Source organism: Protopterus annectens, chromosome 13.part0 (assembly GCF_019279795.1).
Source record: "Protopterus annectens isolate FY-2018-M chromosome 13.part0, PAN1.0, whole genome shotgun sequence".
Taxonomy (NCBI): Eukaryota; Metazoa; Chordata; order Ceratodontiformes; family Protopteridae; genus Protopterus; species Protopterus annectens.
Window position 1 is genome coordinate 363,980,148 of NC_056747.1, and position 27,870 is coordinate 364,008,017.

Here is a 27,870-nt window from a genome sequence, read left to right on the forward strand (position 1 = left end):
GTAAATGTTCGAGTGTATTCACTGTTGCAGTCCTGCTTTCCCTCCCTCCTTTCCCCCTTTTCTCTTTTCCTAAGGTACAGGCAAAATTTGGTTTAAGCCTTGTTTTCTGGGGGCTTCTGACTGTTATGGCAAGAAAGACTGAGGAAGTCACGTTGGCTGCCTCCTTTTGTATCGGATGCCCTGACGTCCTTTACAACCAACTACAGCCGTCATTATTACTTACCTTTGGTATTCTGGCCGATCAATGGCTACCGGGAGCCGGATAAACCACTGGTTAGGACTGCAACAGTGAATACACTCGAACATCTACATTTATGGTAAGGGTACGCAACTGTACTTTCAGACGCTACTTAAGCAATATGGATGAGTCTAGTCCTGCGGGGGGTCTAACAAAACTGCAAACCCGTCTGGGATGTAGAGACCCCAAGGATCAATGTTTAGAGGGTAATGGTGGCTCTGGCTCTTAGAGTCTAGCCTTTGTTTTGGGGGAGGGGGCAGAAATAGATGAAGAAGCTCTGGATGTCTCAGGGACTGAGGTCAGCTTGAGCTTTTCATACTCAAATAATCAACTGCATCTGTCTTTTAATAAAGAAGGTTTGAAGCAGGTAAAAATTTCACAGGCCTTTGTGAAATGTACTTCCGTTTTTAAGCATTTTAAGCGTCTGGTATGCCTACCTTATGGAGGAATAGTCTCCACACATTTACATTTTTTAAATTCTTTGAAGTTTAATTAGAAGCCTCTCTCTTCCAAACCCCAAAAAACCTCTTCCTCCCCCAACCATTACTATGAGAGAATACATTATCACAAATCTCAAAGACATGCTTTAAGGGTTCCCTAACCTAATCAAACCTCAAGGAAACCAGCAACCCTTTCACAATATTGCAAGACAAAGTCTGAGTAAGTATTACTCATCAACATACATATTACATGTATTTATTATCTATATATGCACTGAAAAAACTACCATTATGTTACTGCTATATGTAACAACAAAATTACAAAAAGATGTAAATCAAAAGGCAATGTCTGTGGATCTGTTTAGATTTTTTTTTTTACCTCAACAGAAAATACAAAGTAGGGAACATTACATGAAATATTCATTTACACTTAAATTATCTGCTTGAACTACCAAAGATCCAGTACTAAGATATCTATCATGTTATAACAGTAAATGGAAGCTTACCGGTCCACTGTTTTGGTGAGCAACCCTTTTTTTCTGCCCCGGAAAAAGTGATTTTAAATCATCCTCACCGACTTCATTTGTACTTTCGTTTGATACCTACAGCATGAAGAAAGACAACTTGATGACAAAAAAATATATAAAACTTTAAGTAGTTGGTAAAACAGTTGTCAAAATTAGTTAATTAATAACTAATTAGTTAATAGTATATCACAACTTCTAAAAAATCCTAGATCTGGACTAACTGTACAGCTTTTAATCTGTATGACTTTCAAGAACACAATGATACTTCAATCACATTCCACTTGGAGGTGCTCTAAAACAGTAAATACAAAGGGGAACATTCAGATATAAACAGCATAGTGTTATGCCCAATAGCATGGTGAGTGGTGATGCACAGGGAGGGAGGGGGTGATCCAGTGATAGGTACAACATAAATATGTTAAAGAAACAGTGCAGTATGCACCATATGCTAATGATTAAATAAAGACATGTTAATGACAGCCACTCTGTATACAAATGCTAAAGTAAACATGGCAGCTTGATTCACAAATGTATAAAACTGGCTCAATAAATCGGTGGCAATCAGATTCTCTGATTACCAAGATTTTATGCATACAAGAATAACCGCCATGCTACAATGCTAGGAGTGGTGTAAGCACGATGTTGTCACCATCTGCATTACAAAAGGGTCTACCAATGGCTACCATACCATCCCCTCCCAAAACTATGAGACTGTCAACTGTTATTTTGTGGACAGACACACCACATGGAAGTTAACAAAGATGAGACGCCCACACATGAAATTAAGGGGTATATATGGAATGCCTATCCCAGTGGACATGAAGGTTTGTGTAGCATTAACTATCCCTGTTATTACGAATTTTTAACATCCGACAGGGTACAGGTAAGGAAATTTGCAGGCACTGTCTTTTTTGAATCCTATACCAGTTCCTTAACAAGAGAATAACTGGTTTCCACAAAGAAGGCAACGAGTACTATGCAGGCATTCTACAACACAACTCATTACCTTGAGGTTTTGGGGGTTACTGACGGCACATAAGCTGCTATCAAGGACACAAAGCATCAACACTGTATAATATCAGATGGATATCTATGGCATCAAATGCCAAGTGGAGTGCAGTGCACAAGGTGCATTAGCGATGGTTCCAACACATATCCAGCATCACTTTCAACTCACAATAGTGTCCATTTTTGTGTGCTAAAAGGGATGTTGGATATGACTTGGAACCATGGCTGATGTCCCTATCTACAGCTCCTAGACCAAGGCAGACACAGAGTATAGCATTACACTGCTGCACACCCACATCATCATTGAACTTGTCTTCGGAGTTCTGATGGCCTACTTTCACTGTTTGGACACATCTGGTGGTGCACTGTGGTATGTTCAGAAGGCCTGCAGCAAAATATTTGTGTTCTGGAATATGCTAAATAACAAAAACAGTTACAGTGTAAGGACACCATAACACTGAAAGTCATATCAGTAGCAGCAGTGGAGGAGGATTTGGGTGAGGAATCATTTGAGGAACCCCAATGTGAGGAAGAGGCAGGTGCAGCTTGTTGTGCACTGGCAAAAAGGCAACATTTCGCCCACAACTATGGCCATGACAAAGACGGCAGATGACATACACAACAACACACCCAGGTTATACAGTAGACTGAAGTGACTGGCAACGGTATGCATTAGACCTTACCTTATCCATGCAGGCCACACTCATCATTTGTACAGGTGACGTGAGGTGCAGTAGAGTGAGAGGGGACAGCAATGCTAACATCTGTGGAAGAATAAGGAGTTGTGGAAGCAGTTAGCCACAAGCATAGCTAGGGGATTGGGTGGGGGTCAAGGATTGCATGCACTAGTGACTGGGTGGAACTTCCATGAGTGGACAGCTGGTTGGGTGAATCATGTGGTGCCACAGTGTCAGGTCTGGATGCATCCTGTCCAAGAGATAGTATACCACCTCAGCAACATGAATGGGAATCTTCCCCAGTGGTTTACAAGTGTGAATCTAGTAGAATGTCACCACCTATGCCCCGCTGAACAGGCACAGGTAGGTGTTGCTTGTCATAGCAATACAAAGGAATGCAATAGCACTAAACTGCAGGATAGTGACTGGCTTAATCAGAGACATGTGCCTACCATGGAGTGGGATCAGAGTTAGCCATGGCCATAGTCAGACATGGATACCAAGTACACTGATGCTGCCTCCAGAACACTGTGTCATTTGTGGAAACCTGGAGTATGACTGTGCAACACCCAAACCATCCCCTAGCATGGGCAATGCAGCCAGCTGCCCTCTTTCACGTGGCTAAACCAATTAAGGCCACTAATGCCCTCCTTAATCATGTCAGCTGTAGGTCTTTATATGCCATGTCATATTGCAGGATTTCCTGTAGTCTCTGAAAGGATTGCAGCTCCTCACTCAGGACAAGTAGCACATTCAACATTTCTGACATTGTGGGGGTGTGAGTTGTGGCCAACTGTGTTTAGGTCACTAACATGCGTATTCATTGATTGATGCCACAGTTAAATGCCAGGTCTGGGATTGTCCTGGAGTCATGACGGTGATGGCCACCTACACACCTCACTCCGATGCTAGGTGCATAAACCTCTGAGCCAGTGTGGCCCTCTGATGCTGTCATGGGGCTAAGACCACTGTAGCTTGGATGAGGTTGAAGTGGATAGTGCGCTGTGTACAGAACACAGAGGAAAACAAAGTTTCATCTCAACCCTCCACCATCTTCTCAGTTGTGGATGATGCGAGTATGCCATCCACTAGTGGCACTGCTGACAGCTCCACTGGCACGAACCACGAACATGGTGTGCCATCATCACGAGTGATCAGCTGACATCACTCATGTTCCAATCCATTGTATGGGATCCACTTCCAGTTGAATACATATAGATAAACACACCTGTAGAAATGCTGAAGCATATTTATGACTCTCACCACTATGTGGTAACAAAGACTGCTACATGCCTATCACATAACACCTCCTACAAGTACGCAGTACCTCGTGGTCTGACTTGTCACTGCTGAAGCCCAGATATTCCCGAACAACAGAAATACACGTGTCTACCTGAGTTAACCGATCAGAGTTGCAAGTCAGTGTCTTTGAGTGATAGGACATGCTACCATCCTCTACATACAGTTTGGCAGTCATCTCAGGATCTGCTCCCACATCAGTGTCATCACCAGGTATTAGGATTCTGACACATTCCCTGGCGAGGAATACCAGGAATTCCACTGCCTCAGTGAGACACCTCTGTTTTGGTGGTCTACCTGTCTCGGGCAATTTCTGCCTTGGTCTTGTCATGCAGTAACATATCAATAATCCTGTGAAGCACTTGTATTACTGTTATTATGGCTGCCCACTAGATTGATGACCTGCAACAGTTCCTGCCACACCAAGTCAGGGAAGGTCTTGTCTGCTTTACCTTCTCGAGAATGCACATGCTATGTGTAAGTAGGGCATGCAGCAGCAGCACTTCTATCTTTTGCGTGGCAAATGTTTCCAGGCATTGCTATTCCTTCAATCCCATAACAAGACACTTACACCTGTGGGACATGCATATGGATCAATGTACATCTGCATGACTGTCTATGCCAGTTGAAGATGATCTGCAATACCACCCCCAGCCTTCTATCAGTGGCCAATCCCCTGTGTGCTGCTTTGCTGTTACCATTTAGCAACAGTTTGGTAGCAGTGGGCATGTTAGCCACACTTTGCTCTCAGCACAGGTCCAACAGACAACACTGTCTGTGCCCAGTGCACTGGAAGCCTCATATCCCCTGTAGCATTTCATGCAGTCCATGTGCACACATTACACCATTAAAAAACCTAGAAAGCATGACTGTGACCAGACCTAACAAGGCGTGTCCTCTGCGTTATCAGGGCACCCTTCTCCACAGCAGGATTGTATTCTGGACTGACCATGCCCCCAGCGGAGCATCAGAATGAGCTCCTTCCAGCAGAATTGCAGTCAGACCTGACCATATTCCCTATGCCCTGAAAAGAGGGAGCATCATCCCCCCATCAAGACTGCAACATGTCATACCCAGTCCTATGTGCACTACCAAGTTGAGCTTTTCCACCCCCCCCCACCCAGTAAGACTACAGCCTATCTTGCCACGTGCCCTGTCAGGTTGAGATCCCCAGCAACAATGCAACCTGTCCTACAATGTCCCATATCAGGTTAGGCAAACCCCTCAGAATGTTAATCTGTTGTCATGTGCAGGGCTGGTTGCACCACATAAACCTCTGCCTATTACTCTTCTGTTGCTTCAATGCACCCCACCCCACCCCTGTGTGGTCAATGCAGTCCTGAGATGCATTACTAGTCGTCCTGTCTGTTGTACACTCTTGTCATCCACTATTTTCTAAGTTATTCACTATAATGTGCCTTCCTGAAATATAGTAACTACAGTTTTTAGTACACTAAAACAGGTCATGCAGCACAGTAATTATGCTAATCACGTGACTTAGCATGATCATCTCTTAAATGTGACAAAATGATGCATTATCAGCCACAGTCATTACTATGATGCTTGTAAATGCCTGTACCTGGGCTGAGAGGACATATCTAATGTAGGAGCATGCATGGCCACTGTGACGCACGTACTGTTGCCTAGCCACACTAGTATTACTCTGTACTACATTTCCATGTTGCCAGATGATCCCCACAAATTAGTATCCAGTATGTACAGCCATGCACAATGAGCTACTTGTTTTCAACTTATTTAGACCTGCAGAATGGATGTGGTATTTTCAGGCACAGAGCTCAGCAAGACTTTTACATAGTTCTGCAAGCAGAACAAGATCTTCCAACATCTGCTGCACATGAACAACAGAGAGTACCTGCTAGGAGAGTATTAAGGCCACTTCTACAAAACTGATGCATGGCACCAACTTACTAAGGCAATAAGTGATGCCACAAACATCATCCACTCAGGCAAACAGTGCAGACACATGTACAGTGACCTGCAGAGGCACCATTCAGACTTTTTCCACCAGTGTGAGGAAGAGGTTACGGAAAAGAAAACAACTTTTTTTATTGTGAGTGTTCAGCACTTGGTTTCGTACTGTACATTATGACTATCACCTGTAGCTGTAAACTGCCTTCTGTTAGGGATATGCTGTGCTCAGGAAATGTGACTGGCTCTGCAGACAGTGGAGCAAGTGTAGTACATTGTTGACCTGCCTGAACTGTACTACATTAATGACATGCAATACAAATGTACTAATCTGTTCCATTTGTTTCTCCCTCTCTCTCTTTTTTTTTTTTTTTTTTTTCTTTTTTTATAGGATTAGTCATGGTGCAGGCTGTAGTCAGGCAGCAGTCACTGCCCCTACTTTCGGCTCAGGACATGCACTTACAAATGGGTACCCAGCAGTTCCAAGATCTACATCTCTGCTGAGTGATGGTCACCTTGTGGAAAGTGACCTAGAAGGATTGTTGGTGGTATCTTTGGGGAAGGGAGGTGAAGCTCTATTTCTGAGTGAAGTGCAGAGGGGTTCTCTTTATTCACCTGGAGAGAACTGTGGTGGCTGGTGAGTCTCAATGTAGACTGGCAGCTGGTTGCCCACACTGGTACCCTGGTGTTATCCTTGTAAGGCTGACTGATTCGTACTTAAAACAGCCCACATCCGTTTGGCCCCCTTAAGCAGTGCCTATGTAAATCAGGTACTGAGGTGGCTGACATCTGAGTGGGTTCCCCTCAGGTTCAGTCAAGTAAGCTCTACTTACTCATCCCCATTCACCATCATGGTGTTCCCTATCCTTACGTGTCATGTCCTATTACCTGTTTGCAGCCAAGCCTCCCCATCAACCATCCTATCAGTCCACATCTCTCCAATATTACCACCCCACTTAAGTATCACTACTTCCTCTTTCAAAAGTTGACTTTGTATGTTTACCTGTCTGTCTTTGTTGTTTGTTTGGCTGTCTGCCTCTGCTTGCCTCTCTATACCCCTGCCTCCTGCCTGCACTTTCCATTTGCTACCATAACCTTCTTCATATAATGAAAAATGGGTACCTATACTCAAAAATACAAATACCACTCTTCTGCACTTCTCTTCCCTTCTTGTTGTCCTTCTATGTTGTTTCTCTGCCCGCTCTTTCCCATTTCTTCCTGTGTTACTTCCCATTTACATGAAAAAGATTACTCGGCAATTTGCTATGGTGCCCTTCTATGGGCTACCAGTGTGCCCTCATATGCTGCAGCTATATGGTGCCACAATTACAGTGTCAATGTGCAAAGCAGTGGGAATGTCACCTCCCTGACACTTCCCCTTACATCACATGAGTACACAAATCATGACTGTTTCACTATGCAACCTTCTCTCCATCTTGACAGAACTATGCCAGTATTCCTGCATATCAAACCAGCATCAAGCCAGGTCATGCTAAATTCACTGTGCTATTTACCATTGTGCAGTGGTATTTTTTTCGGATTAATCTCATACTCTCTTAAAATCAAGTAAAAACATACATTTCTGAACTTTAAAAAGGGGTGATAACTTCACATTAATAACTGTTTTCAAAATTGTGATACTTAATGTTGTTTCCAAAAGAGATTAAACAACTCTACAAAGAAGCAAAACAGAGAAAAAAGAAAAGATTTGTTCTGATTTGGGACAAAAGATCCTGCGACCAGCCCACTCGCTTTATGAAAATTAAAACAGCTAAAAATGAAACAAATATTTAGTTGCAATAAATAAAAGAAAATGTACAATTGCACCTTCTCTTTTCTAATTGTTTTATCTGTCTAACCTCTACAAAAATTCAGAGGTAAAACTGCCAGCTTCAAACTGCACCAACAGCAGACCAGGTTGCTGAGACAGTGAAGGTATAAAACAAATGGGCAGAGGTGGTGTTATACAAACATTATGGGTACTTACTACTGAACTACAGGGAGGAGATCTTTCTGTAATAACCATTATGGCTTACCCTGAAATATTCCTATATAACTAGTTATGTCTTCCCTTTCCCATAATTCTCTATTGAACCACATCTATTTTCGAACTCCAAGGGGAAAGCTGAGGAAAAGTATCCACGACAGAAGGTGGCATGGGAAAAGGTCAAAAAAGGCTGGGGGGTAAGAAAAAAGCCACAAAAGCACAACTGTTCTAGTAGAATGATCTTATAGGATGTAGCAAGCATATTTGCATACTTAGGGTAGCAAAAGGAAACACAAATAGGTAACTACCTGGAGATAAATCTATTTAGAGACCCTCCTGCCAACATGTATTTTACATAAGCTCTTCATATCCTTTGCTTTCCAGTCATCCATGGCTCTGTTCTATTCACATAGTATCTAAGTTGCCTGTAGATATCCATGCAATAAAGGAAGTAATTCCCCTAAATGGCATGTCAGCAGACTGGTTTACATTTGTTCCCAGAACCAACTTCACCATGAAGGACAGATATGAAAATCTAGGAATGGAAGTTTGACACTTAAAGCTTTGAAATCACTCTAGCAGAAACAGTAACCACTGTGAAAACAGCTTCCCCTGACAGGAACTTTAGCTGGGCCATCACTGTTTGCTCAAAAGTGGTGAGGGTCAGCTTTTTCAAAATAAAAACCGCACAGTGAAAATTGGTATTTTAATGGAGAGCTAAGCTAAAAGGTTCCTCAAAGAAAAGTTCTGTAAACCTTTAGAGAAGTTAGGGAAGAAGAATTCTGCCCTAAACCTTCAGAGACGTTAGGGAAGAAGAATTCTGCCCTAAGTGAAAACTGTAAACTGTTTCTAAATGCACCTTGACAATAGAAGAGCAGAGAATGCTGAAGATTATTTTACAGGTAATGCAGAATTTAACTTTGCTAACAAGGAATGAGAAAGGTTCCAGTGATCTCAAACCTGTACTCTTCAAACCAGCCTAAGTTTAGCCGAGGAAACTTACTACATTACATTCCTAGCTTCAGAGACAATTTGTGCTTTTGTTTTGATGGTTGTGACCCTCAGCTAAATGTGCATGTCCTTATGCAGCTAGGACGATGCCCTGAGATTAAGAACTCTTGCAAGCCCCGAATGGTAGCTCAGCTAAACAACTTGGCCCATTTAACCTTATTTCTTCTAAGCAGATGGCTTCTTGGCAATGGAAAGAACATCAACCACTGCATCCAAAAGATTATGGTACTTGGCGAGCAACAGAACTCCAAAAGACACAGAAGTTGTTTCAGGGCATGACACTCTGACCAAGTCTTCCCTGAAGGATGAGAAAACAGTGTTCTAGAAATAAACAGCTTCAATGATAGGACTCGGTAGATGTTGTTAAAGGAACCAAATCTGCATGAACCAACTTCCAAGATGGCTGCACACTGATTGACAGCATAACACTAGCTCTCTCAGAATGAAAACAGAAACTCAACAGAGAAGGCCAGTACATTTTTGTGTTTATGGGTAAATGTCAGTAACTGGCTAGTAAATGTACTGCCTGGATGCAAACAAAAAAGAAATACAGAGCACCCAGAAAAAACTCGACTACAAAAAAATGAGGAAGAAACACTGACTGGGGAAAGTTTTGCAGCTGTTCAGCAAAAAACAATGCACCTCCAGACAGGAATTCCAGTAATCTACAGGAAGATACAAGACAACTACACACAGACCTGGTTAAAATAAACCAAACACTGATGGAGTATATTAACACAAACAAAAGGGTGGATAAAATGGAAGAAGCTTTAATATTCAAATGAGGTGATAAAACTGCAAAAATTGGAGGCCGAAATGAAGAAAAGCCTGGCTGAATATGAGACTGCTCACGAAGAGATGTTCCAAAAAAATAACATCAGAGGCAGAGCACTTAGGGAAAGCCTACAATTTTCAGCTATACTAGAAAAGACTGCATCAATTTTAAGAAAGCACAAATAAGCAACTGGACTGGTATTCCACAGCAAGAAAAGTCAGCTGAAAGGGCACATAGTGTGTATGCTCCAAACCTGGCTATAAAAAGCAACCTACACCTTTAATAGTAAAGATGCAATCCTACAAGTAGAAGGAGTTGATTCTGACAAAATACTAAAAGTGGAAGACAGCAGTGTGTTTGTGGAGAATGACTACTCATTGTACACCAGGCAGAAGAGGAGTAAATTTATTCCACTACTCAGGGATGTCAAGACACAGGTGTGAGATTCAAACTGCTGTACTCAGCTGTCATTAAGGTATTCTTCCCTGGAGGGACAAAATCATTTTTTGATTAAGTACGTGCTAAGGAGGAAATGCAAACGTTTGTCCAACAAAAAGTGAGCTTTGAAACAAAGATTCTGTTTCTTGTTCTTCTGGTAATAATGACCACAGAGAGATTGTACCTGTGAAACTTTTGCCACTATTTCAATGGAAAATGTTGGAGAGAAGGAAGATAGCATGAGAGTTGACTAGATGAATCAAGAGCACGTTGGAAATGAAGCACAGACAGGACTTGGGCGATGGAGATGAACAGTAATTAAACCAGTAACTTAATATGGGATTACAATGCAATACTTATATTTGTGAAATATGACAAAACATGAAAATTGAGAAATACTAGACCTTTTTCAGAATATGTTGGACTTATAGCAGACTAAAGTATATGCCCTATTTCTTGTCATTAATGTTCGGAAAAATGCTTTGGGGTGGGAAAGAGAGAGAAGAAAGACCTTTTTCTGCTATTTTTTTTTTCTTTCTCTCTTCTCTCTTTCTTCTTATTCAGATTTAAGGAATGTAGGCACTGGAATGAAAAAAGGGGCCTGATTAAAACAGCATGACAAAAAAACAATAATGTGCTTTTCCTCATTCTTGCATGGGGGAATGACTGGATTAAGGACCTCAGATTAATTTGGTAAAAAGTTTTAAGAGAAAGTAAGTAAATTAAAAAGAATACTGAATACTGTGAAGACCCACCAATGGACCAGTAATCAAAGAGCCTCAATCTTCACCACTGGCACCCTGTGGGGCAATGCTCACTGGAAGGGTAACAAGTATACATGCAGTATTTGCAGATGCAGCTCTCTGCATCAAGTGCAATTTCCCTTAAGAGCACATAGAGACCACAGTCAGTCTGGGGCTGATTTCTCACTCTTCTTCCTGATCCCAGTAAGACTCCTCACTGGCACAGCCATAGAGTTGAGATCTCAGCTGAATGACCAAGCCAAGACCTCCAGCACCCTCTCTGTCCAACGGATGCTTAGTGTCCCTGCCCAAGTAGCCGACACATACATACAGACTTCCTCCTGCTTCCTACTGCAAATACTTACCACCAAGGCCTCCCTATCATGGTAAGGTTTCATCATATTAACATAGTATAGTTTGTGCTCCTGCCTCCTGCCTAGCAGTTCTACCATGTAGTTATCACTGACCTTCCTTACCACTTTGAAGGGTCCCTCCCAAGCTGCTTGCGACTTGTTCTGTCTGAGGGAATGAGAACCATAACCTGCTGCCCCACAGCATACTCTCTGGCTCGAGCATTCCTGTCATACCAGACCTTTTTCTGCTGTTCAGCTCCTGCCATGTTCTCATGGGCCAATTCCATGAGTTACCTGCGCCTTCTCCTGAGGTTTAGGACACATGCTACAACAGACTCCTTGAGGGATTCATACCCACTCATCGTATATCAAATCTAGAGGCCCTAACCACCCTATGCCCATACAGCAACTCAATGGGTGACAAACCTGTGGACTTCTGGGGCACTTCTCTGTAAGCAAACAGATAGGGCAAATATTTATCCCACTCTCTCTTAAACTGGTCTGCAAATTCCCATAGCACGGTCTTTAGTGTACAGTTTAACCTCTCCACCAGACCATTAGTCTGGTGGTGGTAGGGGGTGGTCTTAAGGTGCTTCACCCCACAGTGCTCCGCCAGACAAGCCAACAGGTCAGACATGAAATTGGCACCTCTGTCGGTCAGTATTTCTTTTGGGAAACCTACCTTGCTGAAATTTCTAAGAAAGCATTTGCACCTTTTCTGCCTCAATGGAGGACAGGGCCACCACTTCAGGGTACATGGTAGCATAATCTACTACCACTAGGATATACTTCTTCCCTGTAGTACGTGGGGTAATCAGATGCCCCAAAATAATCAATAGCTACCCTCTGAACTGGCTCCTCAATCACAGGCAAAGGCACCAAAGGAGCTTTGACCTTGTCTCCTGCCTTGCCTACTTTTTGGTACTGCTCACGGGTCCTACAGTGCCCTGTTACATCCCTGGAAATCCTAGGCCAATAAATGTTCTGCATAATGTATGTCTCTCTGTACATGTTATGTCCATATGACCTGCAAAGGGAATATCATGGGCTATGGCGAGAAGTGCCAGAAGGTAGGCTCTGGGCACTACCAACTGCTGTATTACCTCACCTTCTAGCCCTCCGTCAGGGGTCCATTCTCTGCACAGTAACCCTTTGTTCCAGTATACAAATTTCCCTTTTCCTTGAGAATCAGGTGCCTCCCTAGCTACCTCCCTCAAGCCTTGAAATGTAGGGTCTGAGAGCTGAGCCTGTCTCAAGTCTCTCTTTGAACCCTGCCCAGCTTCCCTTCCACAGGAAGCCTGGTATCCTCTGACAGCAGTGCCTCACCATCAGCCTGGGTACTACTACTCACCTCTACCCTTGCAGTCACTCTGCTCAAGAAAACATCAGTACCCACCATCAGCTGCGGCTCACCTTCAGTCTCACTGCCTCAGGGTAGCTCCCTTCTGAAGTAACCACCTCACCAGTCCTGACTTCAACTGTGCAGTCTGTCTGGGTCCCCCCAGGATACGAGACCCACATCCCTGTCTCTAAGCCTGACTCTGTATAACTGTATGCACACAAGGTACTGCATTATCAAAATCATTCCCTATCAGGGCATCTGCAGGGATATCCTCAAAAAGAGGCAACATGAAAAGGAAATGCTGACTTCACCAGGGTTATGGAGGTAACAGTGAAGGGAGTAACCAAACCCCAGAAGCAATAAAAGTCAGTTAATTTCTTCCACAATTTACAGGGGGTGATAATTTTAACAGTTTTATTCCTATGTTTGAAAGGGTATGTAAACATTATAATGATGACCAAGGGCTTTGAGTACGGGTGTTGACCACCTTACTCCATGGTAAAGTTGCAACTGCTGTTTCTAAATTGTCTGATATTGATTGTCTAGACTATAACCAAATAATAAAATGCTTATTACAGCATTTTAAGTTATCACCTGAAGCTTATAGATAAAAGTTTCATAAGCATAGGGGTAAGACAGATGAAAGTGTGTGTGATTACACTGCTGAGTTAAGCACTTATTTTCATAGATGGGTGACTGGGTGTCAGGTCAACACTTTTGAAGGGCTGGCAGACCTTTCAGCGAGGGAACAAGCCCTTAGCACTTTGCCTGAGGACATAAGAATCTGGCTGGCAGATACAGAAGGCAACACCATAGATGAGTTGAGGAAAAAAGGAGACCTATACCTAGCAAGCAGGGCATCACTGCACAGGAAAGGGATACCCAGTGCTGCACATGGGTATAAGTGAAACCATGATAAGCAGCCTAGACCACCCCAAAAGAGTCTGCCAGTAACAGGGAAAGCCACTAGTTCAGCTCCATGGCCAAGATCAAGGGTTAAAAGTTTTAAATGTAACCAGTGGGGCCATATAGCATATAGACACCCACAAAGGCAAGTCAGGGAAAAAAAGGTAGAGTAGCAACAAGTGGGAATACCAGCATGCCACTGATAGCTTGTCTGGAGATAACATGGGTATCAAACTATCGCAAGAGGCTATAGCCGATCTTAGTGGATGGGAAACAGGCCAGTGCTAAAAGAGAGAGAGCCTCTGACCTAACCACTGTGAAGCCTGCAATGGTTAAAGAGGAGCACAACTTGCTTGGGCAGTCTACTCCAGTCAGAGCTTTGGGAGGGGAGCCCATTCCAAATACCTTTGGCTGGATTTCACCTTGACAGAGACAGTGGAAAAAGATGCAAGTAAGTGGGTATGTTTGAGGATATTTCTGCAAATGTCCTGACAGGGAATGATTTTGATAATGAAGTTACAGGCAGTCAGGCTTGGAGACAGGCATGTGGGTTTGGTTTCCTGAGGGGGATGCAGACAGACCACACGCTTGAAACCAGGACTGGTAAGGTGGTCATTTCAGAGAGGGAGCTATCCTGTGGCAGTGAGACTGAATGTGATGATGGGTACTGATGTTCCCTTGGGCACAGTGACTGCAAGGGTAGAGGTGAGTGGTAGTACCCAGGCTGACAGTGAGGTACTGGTGTCAGAGGATACCCAACTTCCTGTGGAGTGGAAGCTGGGCAGGGTTACAAAGAGAGAGTTGAGACAGGCTCAGCTCTCAGACCCTACATTACAAAGCTTGAGGGAGATAGCTAGGGAGGCACCTGATTCTCAAGGAAAAGAAAAATCTGTATACTGCAGTAGTGCACAACCTTTTTGTGGGGAGGGCCACTACACGAATTCTTAATGCATTTGCGGGCCACCTCAAAACATAGTAAGTTATGACTTAACAAAAGGTAAAGGTGACTGGCATTTTTACTTAAGACAGTCACGAAATTGCCCGTTTTCTACATCAACATTGCATTTAAAATTTATTCTGGCTTGCAGCCATGACTTATTACAAACTCTTCCTGTTTAGAAACTACAAGTTATAAACAACAAAGAATAGTTACTTCTGCAGCTAAAATTAGAGGTGTGCGCACCTGCAGTCAATTAGGTAAGTAAGCATGTGCTGAAAGTTTGCGTGACTGGAGTAAGTCATAGCATTTTTCCACTTTTTTTTAAAAAAATCTGGTTACTCTCTGGAGGCTGGATGGTGTTGCATCGGGTGCTGGATTTGGCCCTGGGGCCAAAAGTTGTGCACAACTGCTATACTGGAACAAAGGGTTACTGTATGAGTGGACCCCTGAAGTAGGGCTAGAAGGTGAGGTAATACAGCACTTGGTAGTGCCCAGAGCCACCCGTCTCGCTCTTCCAGCTGTAGCCCATGATATTCCCTTTGCAGGTCATATGGGCATAAAGCATTAAAAAAAAAAAAACGTATTATGCAGGACTTTTATTGGCCTGGGATTTCCAATGATGTCAACAGGGTACTTGCGGAACCTATGAGCAGTGGCAAAAGGTAAGCAAGGCATGAGACAAGGTCAAAGCTCCTTTGCTGCCTTTGCCTGTGATTGAGAAGCCATTTCAGAGGGTAGCTATGGATATTGTGTGGTCTCTGAGTACCCTAAGTCCCACAGGGAAGACGTATATCCTAGTGGTAGTAGATTATGCTACCAGATACCCTGAAGTGGTGGCTCCGTCCTCGATTGAGGCAGAAAAGCTGGATTGTTAGAGATTTTCAGCAGGCTAGGTTTCCCAAAAGAAATACTGACTTGACAGAGGTGCCAATTTCTTGTCAGAGCTGTTGGCTTTGTCTGTCGGAGCACTGTGGGGTGAAGCACCTTAAGACAGTACAGTTGTGTACACTTACCATAAATGTAGATGTTCGAGTGTATCCACTGTTGCAGTCATTAACCAGTGGGGTTATCCTGCTCCCAGTAGCCCTCAATCGGTCAGAATACCAAAGGTAAGTAAAAATTACATCGGCTGTCGTCAGCTGTAAAGGACGTCCAATACAAAAGGAGGCAGCCGACGTCACTTCCTCAGTCTTTCTTGCCATAACAGTCAGAAGCCCACAGAAAACAAGGCTTAAACCAAATTTAGCCTGTACCTTAGGAAAAGAGAAAAGGGGGAAAGGAGGGAGGGAAAGCAGGACTGCAACAGTGAATACACTCGAACATTTACATTTATGGTAAGTGTACACAACTGTACTATGTTCATCGTGTTTCACTGTTGCAGTCCTAACCAATGGGTTGATTACCAAAGCCCAGAGAAAAGTGAGGAGGAACCAACAGAATCAAGGACTGGAGATAATGCCCTGCAGAACAGCAGTGGCAAACCCTGCCCTAGCTTTCAAAAACAAAGGCAAATTATAATGCTTTGTGAAAGTGTGAACAGAAGACCATGTGATAGTTTCCAAAATGTCTTTAGGAGGGACACCCCTTAAAAAGGCTGCAGAAGTGGAAGCTGTTCTAGTTGAGTGGGTCCTAACCCCTTGAGGAGGAATCTTGCCATGAAAGGAATAACAAAAGAACAATACAATGAGCAATCCATTTAGAAATGGTTTGCTTAGAAATAGCCTTGCCCTGGGCTCCAGGGGAAAAGCTGACCAATAGCTGAGCTGATCTCTGAAGGTTTTTAGTCCTGTCCAGGTAAAACCCGAGTTGTCTATGCACATCAAGAGAATGTAGGATCCTCTCACCTCTATTTCAAGGATTAGAAAAAAAGGTAGGAAGGTGTATGGACTGATAGTCAAGCTAAAAACCACCTTAGGCATAAAGGAGAGGTTGGTTCTCAGAGAGACCCTATCTGCATGGAAAATAAGAAAAGGCTCAACAGCCATCAAAGCATGCAGCTCCGAAACCCTCCTTCCTGAAGTTATAGCCAAGAGGAAGGCAGTCTTCCATGAGAGAAACTTTAAATCTGCAGTGGCAGCTGGCTCAAAAGGAGAAAGAGTGAGTTTCTCTAGAACAAAATTAAGATCCCATGCTGGAGTAGGCACCCTTCTGGAAGGTTTTAAGTTGCAAGCACCTCTGAGAAACATTTTCATCACAGGACGAGAGAAAATGGGTTGTTCAAAAGAACGCTGAGCAGAAATGGCTGAAGCATGGATCTTGAAAGAGGAAAACGAAAGACCACTCTGAAGCAAATCAGCCAGGCATTCCTGGATCAAAGGAAGGGTAGGCTGAGAAGAAGAGTCCCCTCTAGCCTGCATCCAAAGAGAGAATCTTTCCCATTTGCCAGCATAAGACTTCCTACGGCTAGGCCTCCTGGCCTCCTTCAGCACGTGAACCACTTGCTGGGACAGGGAAGAAGAAAAGGATGGACTCATACAATGAGCCAAGCTGCCAAATGGAGAGTCTGAAGATGAGGATGTAGATGTAGAATGCTTCCCCTTTCTGAACCAAAAGATCTGGTCTCAGAGGAAGATGCCAAGGAGAAAATTGGGAGAGACTGCGAAGCAGTGGATACCAATGCTGCCTGGGCCAGTCCGGAGCTATGAGAATAGTCCTTAGCCATTCGTCCCTGATCTTCTATAATACTCTGGGAAGAAGAGGAGGGAAGGCATAAACTGACGACAGTGTCCAAGAGAAGGACAGGGCATCCACTCTCCAGGCCCTGCTGTGATGCTGTCTGGTGCAAAAAAAAGAGGTAGAAGATGGTTGTCTGGAGAGGAGGAAAGATCCACTTGATGAGTGCCCCAACGTTGAATGATGCTGTAAAAAACTACTCTGTTCAGCTGCCACATATGAGGATCCAGGGTCTGTCTGCTCAACTGGTCTGCCAAAACACTGAGTCTTTCCTGGAAGAAACTGAGCTAGGAGATGCAGGCCCAGGGATGCTGCTATGGACCAAAGACTCATGCTCTGTCTGCACAGGAGATAAGACTGAGTCCCTCCCTGCTTGTTGATGTACCACATGACTGTGGTGTTGTCTGTCCTGACAAGAAGGGTCCCTGTAGAAGGAAGATGCCTGAAAGCTAGTAAAGCCTGCTGGACTGCCATCAACTCCTTTAAATTTATGGGCAGGTGCATCTCCTGGGCATTCCAACTTCCCTGTATGCATCTGCCATCCAGGTGAGCTCCCCAGGCATAGTCCATTGAGTCTGTGGTAAGAACTTGAGTGGCAGGGGGTGGGCGAAAAGGCATGCCTTTGTTCTGTAGACAGGCTGCTGCCCACCAAAGAAACTCTGTCCGCAGACATAGAAGCAAAGGAATTATCACATCCAGTTCCTGTGTGTGTTGACACCAAGTGTTCTTGAGGTACCATTGCAATTTCCACATATGCAGTTTTGCATATGGAATCATGAGAATGCAAGAGGCCACGAATCCCAGAGCTAGCAAGTATTTCCTTTCAGGGAGCTGGGACAGGCTTGCCAAATCCTTGAAGTATGTCGAAAGAGTTGTCTGCTTCTCCTGGGTGAGATATATCATCTGGGCGGCTGTGTTCAGACTCGCTCCCAGGAGTGTTATCTCTTTGGATGGCACCATTTTTGATTTTTCCACGTTGAGAGCATAACCCAGGGAAGAGAGAAGAGTCTTTACAAATTCTAGATCCTTTAGCAGCTGTTCCCCAGAATGTGCTTTAATTAGGCAAGCGTCCAAGTATGGATAAATCTGAATTTTCGTTTGCCTGCAAAAAGCAATGACTGGAGCCAGGCACTTTGTGAAAACTCTGGGAGCAGTAACTCTGGGAGCAGTAGATAAACCAAAGGGCAGCGCAGAGAATTGATAACGTTGCTTGCCCACCCTGAAACAAAGGTATTGCCTGCAACTTTCCCTGATAGGGATGTGCAGATAAGCTTCTTTGAGATCCAATGTTACCAGCCAGGAATCCTTTGCTAACAATGGCAGTAACTGATGAACTTTGGAATTATCAAGCAAGTGTTTAGGATGGATATATCCAAGACAGTACACCAGGTACCTTCTTTTTTTGGAACTACGAAAAGTCTGGAATAGAATCCCTGGTCTACCGGCTGAGCAGGAACTGATTCTATTGCTCCCAGATGTAACAGATACAAAATTTGCTTTTCTACTTCTGCCCTTTGGTTTGGGGGAGCGTCCGGGAATCCTTTGGGTACTGGAAAGGTGTGGAAAGAAAACTTGTGCTCTAGGGATACAGTCCTGAGTACCCATTTGTCGTTAGTGATGGTGGCCCAAACATTTGTAAACAGGGCCAACCTTCCCCCTAAAGGACTCTCCGGGCAGGCAAGAACAGACAGAAGTTGGACAGAGTCATTGAGAATGTTTAGATTGAGATGCAGGTTTAGACCTTCCCGCCTTGGAAGAGGAAGCCTGCCAACGCTTAGACCTTTTGAGAGGTAGTGCCCTGCGCCCTAGAAGATTTGTAACCTCTAGTCCTAGATCAGCTCTGTCTGCTGGTATCAGGGAACATCCAACTCTTAGAAGGGTATTTCCTGCTACAGCGAGGAGGCTGAACCTGCAGAAAGTCTTTAACTGTCTGCATAGACTTGGCCTTGTCTTCCATCTTCTAGAGCACTTCCCTCTGCTTTGCTGCTAAAATGCAAAGGTACATCTAAAAGCTTTTTCTTAACAGACTCTGGTAGGGGCTGCTCCCTGAGCCAAGTGTGCCTTCTAACAACAGAGCCAGTAGCTGTAGCCCTACAGGAGACTTCTAGAATGTCAAAGCCACAATGTAAAGGGAGCTTATTGACTAGACTGGCAGAATTCAGCAAATACTGCATATCCTTACTCTCCGCCAATTGAGGCGCACCTGCTATCCTAGATTTAACAGCTTCCAAGGTGTGCTGCTGGTACCTCAGCATATGAAAAAGACAATTAGTGGACCTAATAGCAAGAGTGGCAGAGGTATAAACCTTTTTACCCCACCTGTCTAGGTTCCTGGATTCCCTGTCAGAAGGAACAGGATTTTTATAACAGTGGCCTTAACTCCTTTAGGGCCTTGAGAAATAACATCTTGATGAGCCAACGGATTCCTGAAAAGAAACAAATGAGAATCAGGAACTCAATAGTACTGGTCAGGTTTCCTGGGAGCAGAAGGAACCGAATTTGGAGTCAAGGAATTTTCCAGAAAAATATCATCAACCACTTCCAACACAGGAGGAATAACCAAAGGCTTATGTTGAGGCAAATCCAAAAGTTCCCTAATCCTTTTCTTAGAAAGGGGGTAATCCTGACTTTCCCATTTAAAATGCTCCCTGAGAGAATTTAAAGGGTCACCAAAAGAGAAATCTTCTGGAATAGAAAAAGGGATGGACTCCTCTGTGTCCGAATCCTCAAAAGGAGAGAAAGCTTGAGAAACGTCTTCTTCATCCACAGAAATACTAGAAGTATCCAAACCTGAAAAGGACAAAGCCTCAGGAGAGACATCCCTACCCCTTTTTGAAGGAGGAGGCTGTAAACCCCTAACAAGAGTCAAAAGGTCATTAGCCAATTTAACCATTTGAGAATGACGGGAATGAGAGGAAACTGGAGCCTGCTTCTTCAGAGGCTTACGACTGGAAGATTTACCTGCAAGTCTAAAGGACTCGGGAGGCCTAGCAACTGCCGAAGTTGCAGCCAAAGTCATCGGTATGAGCTTGCTGTCTGAACGAAGAAATGAGGTCTCGAACACCGGAGTCAGCTTCGTGGCTCCGGATCCAGCTGAAGAGGCAATAGGCTGAAGGTCAGAAGGTAAAATGGACGCCAAAGGCCTGGGTACTTCAGAAATGGTCTCAACTGAGGCCTGCGGTTGAAAATTTGCGGGATGCAGGGGCTGCAAAGTCGCCTCACTGGCTACCGCATGACTGACTACCAACCTAACCATCCGAAGACTTGACCTTCGGAAGCCTGTCGCAGTCCTTATCCTTACGCTTCTTGGGGATATCCAAAGCCTGAAGACCAGTAGACACCATACCAACAAACTTAGGCCAAACTCCAAAATGCTTAGCTAAAAGCTTAGCTTGATGACGAATAGTACGCGGATTAAAGGAAGCACAAAGATCACAATTAGGAACATCGTGGTCAAGGCCTAAACAAATAATACAATAGGAATGAAATCTCTATGGGAACTCTGCTTTCCACAGGTAAGACAATTATTAACCTTTTCTGACATTCGTTAAAGCAAGAAAAGAGGATCCCCAATGGGGTACTTAGCTGTAATTGACTTCAACTTCATAGTCAGAAAAGTACAATTGTGTACACTTACCATAAATGTAGATGTTCGAGTGTATTCACTGTTGCAGTCATTACATTTGGGTAATCTTGCTGGCAGGTTGCCCTCAGTCGGCCTGAATTCCAAAGTCTTGGGTCCTGCGTTGGTCGCTGTCGCCCCTTCCCTGACCTCAGGGGTATAAAATAAGCAGCCAACGCCATTTTCTTCAGTTTTTCTTGCCCCAGATGTCAGATGCCCCCTAAAAGGGTAGGCAGAATTTATAAATATATAAAAATACATGCACCAATATAAACTTTACCTTCATCTACAAGCAAATACACCACATAAGTCATATAAATCAGAGAAGGAAAGATAAGTTCCAGCCGAAAAAAGGGGGATGGCGGGTGGGGAACCTGGACTGCAACAGTAAATACACTAGAACAGCTACATTTATGGTAAGTGTACACAACTGTACTATGTTCTTCATGTTTCACTGTTGCAGTCATTACATCTGGGTAGAGTCCCAAAGCTATGGTTGGGAGGCTGGAGCTAAAGAGCATTAGGAGCGGCTATGAGGCCCTGCAGACCTGCAGTGGCAAAGCCTGCACTGGATTTAGAGTAGAGTGGTAGATGAAAGTGCTTTGTAAAAATGTGCACTGAACTCCAAGTAGCAGCCTCTAAAATGTCTTTGGTTGGTACTCCCCTGAGGAAGGCTGCTGAAGTGGCTGCAGTTCTGGTTGAATGTGGCCTAATGCCCTTAGGCACTGGCTTGCCATGCTCTGAATAGCAGAACCGAATGCAGTGGCCTATCCACTTTGAAATAGTCTGCTTTGAGATAGCCTTTCCTTGTGATCCTGCAGCATATGCAACTAGTAATTGCTCGGTCTTCCTGAAACTTTTGGTTCTGTCCAAGTAGAATCTAAGCTGTCTGTGTACGTCCAAAGAATGCAGAATTCTCTCCCCCTTGTTCTGGGGATTTGGATAAAAAGTTGGCGGATGAATAGTTTGGTTAAGAGCCACACTGGACACCACCTTAGGCATAAATGTTGGGTTTGTCCTCAGAGAAACCCTGTCTGGGTAAAAAGTGATAAAAGGTTCCACAGCCATGAATGCCTGCAGCTCTGAAACTCGTCTTGCAGAAGTTATTGCTAGGAGCAGAGCTGTTTTCCAAGATAAAAACTTTATATCAGCAGTAGCAGCTGGCTCAAAAGGAGGCAGGGCGAGTTTTTTTCCAAGACATAGTTCAGGTCCCATGCAGGTACTGGTGATCTCCTTGGAGGCCTTAAATTGTTGGCACCTCTGAGGTACTGCCTTAACAAAGGATAAGAAAAGATTGGTGGCTGTGTATTGCAATGAGCCAAAATGGCAGAGGCATGAATCTTAATTGATGAAAAAGATAGGCCTTTGTCCAGCATCTCAGTTAAGTATTGCAAAATCTGAGGAATATTTGATACAGCTGTATCAGTTCCTTGTGCCTGGTTCCAAGCACAGAATCCATTTTCCAGCATAATATTTTTTAGTACTAGGCCTTCTGGCTTCCAAAATGAAATCCATCACAGCTTTACTGAGGTGTGTGTTTTGTATGACTACATTATCCACCATGCTGCCAGGTTTAAGGTCCTGAGTTGGCTGTGCAGGATCTGATTGTTTTGCTGGGAACAGTAGATGAGGTATTTCAGGTAAGGTCCAAGCTGGGCATTGAGACAAGTTCCTTAGGATTGGATACCAGTACTGGCGGGGCCAGTCTGGGGCAATCAGTATCATCTTTGGCTTCTTCCTGTCTGACCTTTAGAAGTACTTTGGGGAGGAGAGGCAGTGGCTGAAAGGCATATACTGATGGGGCGCCCACTTTCCATGCTTGTCTGTGATAAGTCCTTGTGCAGAATCTTTCTAGTTGGTAGTTGTGAGGGGAGACAAATAGATCTAAGTCCGGGCATCCCCATTTCCTTGTTATCATGTTGATGACTTGTGGATCCAGCTGCCACTCATGGGGGATCCATGAGGTTTCTGCTTAGTTCGTCTGCCAGAGTATTTTCCTTTCCTGGCAGGAATTGTGCCTGCAGATGCACTTGGTAAGTCAATGCTGTGTCCCACAAAGTCATGGCTAGTCTGCAAATGGGGTAGGAATGTGTGCCCCCCTGCTTGTTTATATACCACATGACCGTGGTGTTGTCTGTCTTTATCAGTAGTTGCCCCTGATGAAGTAGGTGCTTGAAGGCTGTCAGGGCATTTTGAACAACTAGGATCTCCTTCTGATTGATATGTAGATGCATTTGGTTTGAGGACCATGTGCCCTGAATGCATCTTCCTGCCATGTGGGCCCCCCAGGCATAATCTGATGCATCCGTTGTTAGTGTCTGCCTGGCTGGGGATAATGTGAATGGCTGTCCCTTGTTTTGGTGACAAGCCTTCACCCACCATCGAAACTCCTGTTGCAGGCAGGGGATGAGAGTAATCATTGTTTCCAGGCTGTGGCAATGTTGAGTCCAAACACTTTTTAGGTACCATTGAAGTTTCCTCATATGCAGTCTTGCATATGGAATTAGTAGGATGCATGATGCCATGAAGCCCAAAGCCTGCAGAACTTTTCTTGCAGATAACTGGCCCTTTGTTGCCAATATTTTGAAATAGGTAGTCAGTTGCCTTTGTTTGTCTGGCTTGAAATAAGCCATCTGGGCAGTTGTATTTAAGCTTGTACTCAGGAATATTATCTCTTGAGAGGGTACTAGTTTTGATTTCTTTTCGTTGACTGTGTAGCCTAGGCATGTTAGAAGTCTTTCCACAAATGTCAGATGTTGTAGAAGAATGTCCTTTTTCTCTGCTTGAATTAAACAGTCGTCCAAGTAAGGATATATTTGTATTCCTTTTTGTCTGCAGAATGCAATTACTGGTGCCAGGCACTCTGTAAAGACCCTGGGAGCAGCAGAGAATTGGTAATGCATTGTGCCAGCCTTGGATCTGAGGTATCTTCTGCATGATTGTCTGATTGGAACATGCAGGTATGCCTCTTTTAGGTCTAAAGTTACAAGCCAAGCATTCTTGCCCAGCATGGGCAGAAGCTGCTGCAAAGTCAACGTTTTGAATTTTGGTATATCCAGGAATGTGTTCAGAATAGACAGGTCCAGTATTGGTCTCCAGGTTTTGTCCTTTCTGGGTACCAAGAACAGTCTTGAGTAAAATCCTTGTCCCTGCTCTTGCTCTGGTACTTGTTGAATGGCCCCCATGGCCATGAGGGATGAGACTTGTTTTTGTGCCTCTGCCCATTGATTTTTTGGCAGATCTGGCCAACCGTTTGCCTTTGGCAGGGTATGGAAATGGAACTTGTAGCCTTGTGACACTATTTAGAACCCACTTGTCCTGGGTTATAATGTGCCAATTTTGAGAAAAAAGTGCTAATTTTCCCCTAGGGTGCTGCCAGGAGATAAGTGCTTGGTGCAGGCAGGGGGAAGTCATTGGGACTGTTTCCTGTATGGTTGTGATTTGTCTTCTCCAACTTTGGATGTAGAAGCACCCCATTGCTTTGACCTGTATGAACCTTGAGCCTGGGATCTGCCTCTAGGGTATCTGGATCTGCCCCTTTGAGATCTGTCTGACACAGGAAAGGACCAATTCTTTGTAGGCCAGTGTCTACTAAAACTAGGTGGCTGTACTTGTAAAAAATCTTTGACAGTTTGCATAGGTTTAGCTTTGTCCTCCATTTTCTTTAACACCTCTTCTGCCTTAACACCAAATAAAGTATCATGCTGTAAAGGTCCATCTAATAATTTAACTGACATGATCAGGCAGATTTTGTTCCTTTAACCAAGCATACCTCCTAATTACAGAACCCATAACTGTGACCCTGCAGGAGGCCTCCAAAGAATTAAAACCACATTGCAAAGTATGCTTTCCACCTTGTTCAGCTGCATGCAATAAATCCTGCATTTCCTTGTTTTCTGCACATTCAGAGTTTAACATTTTCTGTTTAAGCAATGCCATGACATGTTGCTGATATTTGAGCATATGAAACTGACAGTTTAAGGCCCTTATAGCAAAGGTAGCAGATGTGTAAACCTTTTTTCCCCATCTATCCAGTGCCCTAGAATCTCTGTCAGAGGGGGTAGGGTTTTTTGCAGCGGAAGCTTTAACTCCTTTGGGACCCTGTGAAATAGTTTCTGGGTCTGCAGCAGGGTTTTTAAAAAAGGAATTTATGAGAGTCAGGAACCCTCTAGTATCTGTCAGGCTTAACAGGAGCTGGAGGTAAGGAGTCAGGGGTCAGACTAGACTCCGAAAACACATCATCTACAATGTCTAACACAGGTGGAATGGCTAGAGGCCTGTGTTGAGGTAGTAAAAGGAAGTCTCTGAGCCTCTTTTTAGATTCTGAAAAATCTTGGCTCTCCTAGTGGAAATGCTCCCTCATGGTGTTCAAGGTTTCCCCAAAATTATAGTCCTCTGGAGGAGAAGCTGAAGGTATAGATTATTCAGCATCAGAATCCTCACAGGGGGGAAGAGAATATTCCTGATCAGAAGAGGAATCAGAAGAAATAGAAACCTGATCTGAAGATTCATAGTCTGTCTCTTGCCTAGGCCTCTTATCAGGAGGGGGATGGGAACCCCTAATCAAGGTAATCAAGTCTTCGGCTATTTTCAGCATCTGTTTTTTGGGCATAGAGGCCTGACCACGTGGCTCTTGAGTTTGTTTCTTTGCTTTAGAAGGTGCTTTAGTCTTTGCCTTTGAAGCTGAAGTTGGTTTAATGTAAAGATGTTTAGCTCTGAATACACCCGCAGAAGCCGGTGCCTGCTCAGCAGCTCCGGACCCATCTAAGGGAATAGTGTCCTAGGCTCCAATACCTTGAGTTTCCAGCGGCCTAGCCGACTCCACATGGGAGTCGGTAGCGGCCTGTGACTCTAACGTAGTGGGCGTCAGGGGCTGCGAAAGCGCCTCACTGAGAACCGGCGACTGGCTTAGGAGAAGCTTCGTCGTCAGTTTTGGGCCTCAGTTGTTTCTCTCTCTTACTTTCTTTGCGTTTTTTGTGAACTCCAGTAGTCGGATGGCTATTCGACGACATTTTTGGATAATTAAACCGGCATCCAAATGAGTTTAAAGCAAAATCATACCGACGCTTAATAGTGTGTTGGTTAAATCTAGCACAAAACCGACAACCAGAAACGTTGTGATCAGGGCCTAGGCAAGGAATACAGTAAGAATGAAAGTCCTTATGAGGTATTTACTTTCCACAAGAAATACAATTATTTACTTTTTCTGACATCGGTCTGGAGCAAGAAAAAAGTTTCCCCAATGGGGTACTTAGCTTTATTGAAGACTTCGGATCTGAAACTCGAACACGAAAATCTCAGGAGTCGGCCGACCAGCACTTGCGAACTGCTTCGGGCACCACGCGGCAAGAAAGACTGAAGAAAATGGCGTCTGCTGCTTATTTTATACCCCTGACGTCAGGGAAGGGGCGACAGTGACCGATGCAGGACCCAAGAGTTTGGAATTCAGGCCGACTGAGGGCAACCTGCCAGCAGGATTACCCAAATGTAATGGCTGCAACAGTGAAACATGAAGAACATCACAAAAGGTAAACTGCCGACCGGCACTCGTGCAAGAAATGCTTCTGCTTCGGGCTCCACGGCAAGGAAGACTGAGGAAGTGATGTCGGCTGCCATCTTTTGTATCGGACGCCCTGACATCCTTTACAACAGACAGCCGATGTCATTTTTACATACCTTTGATATTCTGGTCGATCGAGAGCTACCCGGAGCCAGATAACCTCATTGGTTAGGACTGCAACAGTGAAACATGAACATCAACCCATACAACTCCCAGACTAATGGTCTGATGGAGTGGTTAAACTCTACACTAAAGACCATGCTACAGACATCTGCAGGCCAGTTTAAGAGACAGTGGGACAAATATATGTCCCATCCGCTGTTTGCTTATAGAGAGCTGCCCCGGGAATTCACAAGTTTTTCACCCCTTGAGTTGCTGTATGGGCACAGGGTAAGGGGACCTCTAGATTTGATTTGGGATGAGTGGGAGAGTGAGTGTGAATCCCACAAGGAGTCTGTTGTGGCACATGTCCTAAACCTCGGGGCAAGAATCAGGGAACTCATGGGCTTGGCCCATGAGAACCTGGCAGGAGCCCCAACAGCAGAAAAGGGTATGGTATGACAGGAATGCTCGAGCCAGAGTGTATACTGTGGGGTAAGCAGGTTATGGTTCTCATTTCTGTCAGACACAACAAGCTGCAGGCAGCTTGGGAGGGACCCTTCAAAATAGTAAGGAATGTCAGTGAAGTCAACTACATGGTACAACTGCTAGGCAGGAGGCAGGGGCACAAACTGTACCATGTTAACATGATGAAACCTTATAATAGGGAAGCCCTGGTGCTAACCATCTGCAGTAGAAGGCAGGAGGAGTCTGAGGGGGATTTATGGCTATAGCAAGTCAGCCAGCAAAATTCCAAGTTGCTATGGTGGAGCCTAGGGTTGCAGGCACATGATTTGACAGTGCAACACTCTAAAGGGTTCAGCAATGCAAAGGCAGCTGGGATCTCAAGACAGGGTATGGGGTAATATATTCCCAGATAGGCTCATCCCTCTCAAACAACATATCTCAAGGGTCACTTGAAGAACTTGCTTGAGTTATTGAAGGGGGGGAGAAGTGTGACGAAAGGAGGTACTGCCAGCACAGCTAGCTAGAATTTTGTAAATAATTATATGTCATTTATGAATATCAAATTAATTTATATAAGATGCTTGTGTTACAAATGTATTACAGCTGTATGTCATGTATATCAAACTGCCTTATACAGATGCTTGTATTGAAAAGGTATTTGTAAAGTGTTTGTGCTTAAAATGTATCCACAGTGTGCCCTACTGGAAGAGAACAGAAATGTACATGCACTATTGTATCTGTTTAAATGTATATGCTGACAGAGGAAAACGGAGGGTTATCCTCAGTCCAGCAGACTTTAGAAAAATATATGAAATTAAATCACTTTATAGGCTAG

General features: G+C 44.1%; 1 protein-coding gene across 3 annotated transcripts in view; it reads right to left on the minus strand.

Moving 5' to 3' along the window:
- REXO1 (RNA exonuclease 1 homolog) overlaps positions 1-27,870 on the minus strand; it is a 1,211,359-nt gene that overhangs the window by 935,329 nt on the left and 248,160 nt on the right. For all 3 annotated transcript variants that reach the window (XM_044053970.1, XM_044053969.1, XM_044053971.1), the window contains exon 3: positions 1,185-1,280. In XM_044053970.1, the coding sequence (XP_043909905.1) occupies positions 1,185-1,280 (96 nt within the window). The remainder of the gene's footprint in view (positions 1-1,184; positions 1,281-27,870) is intronic.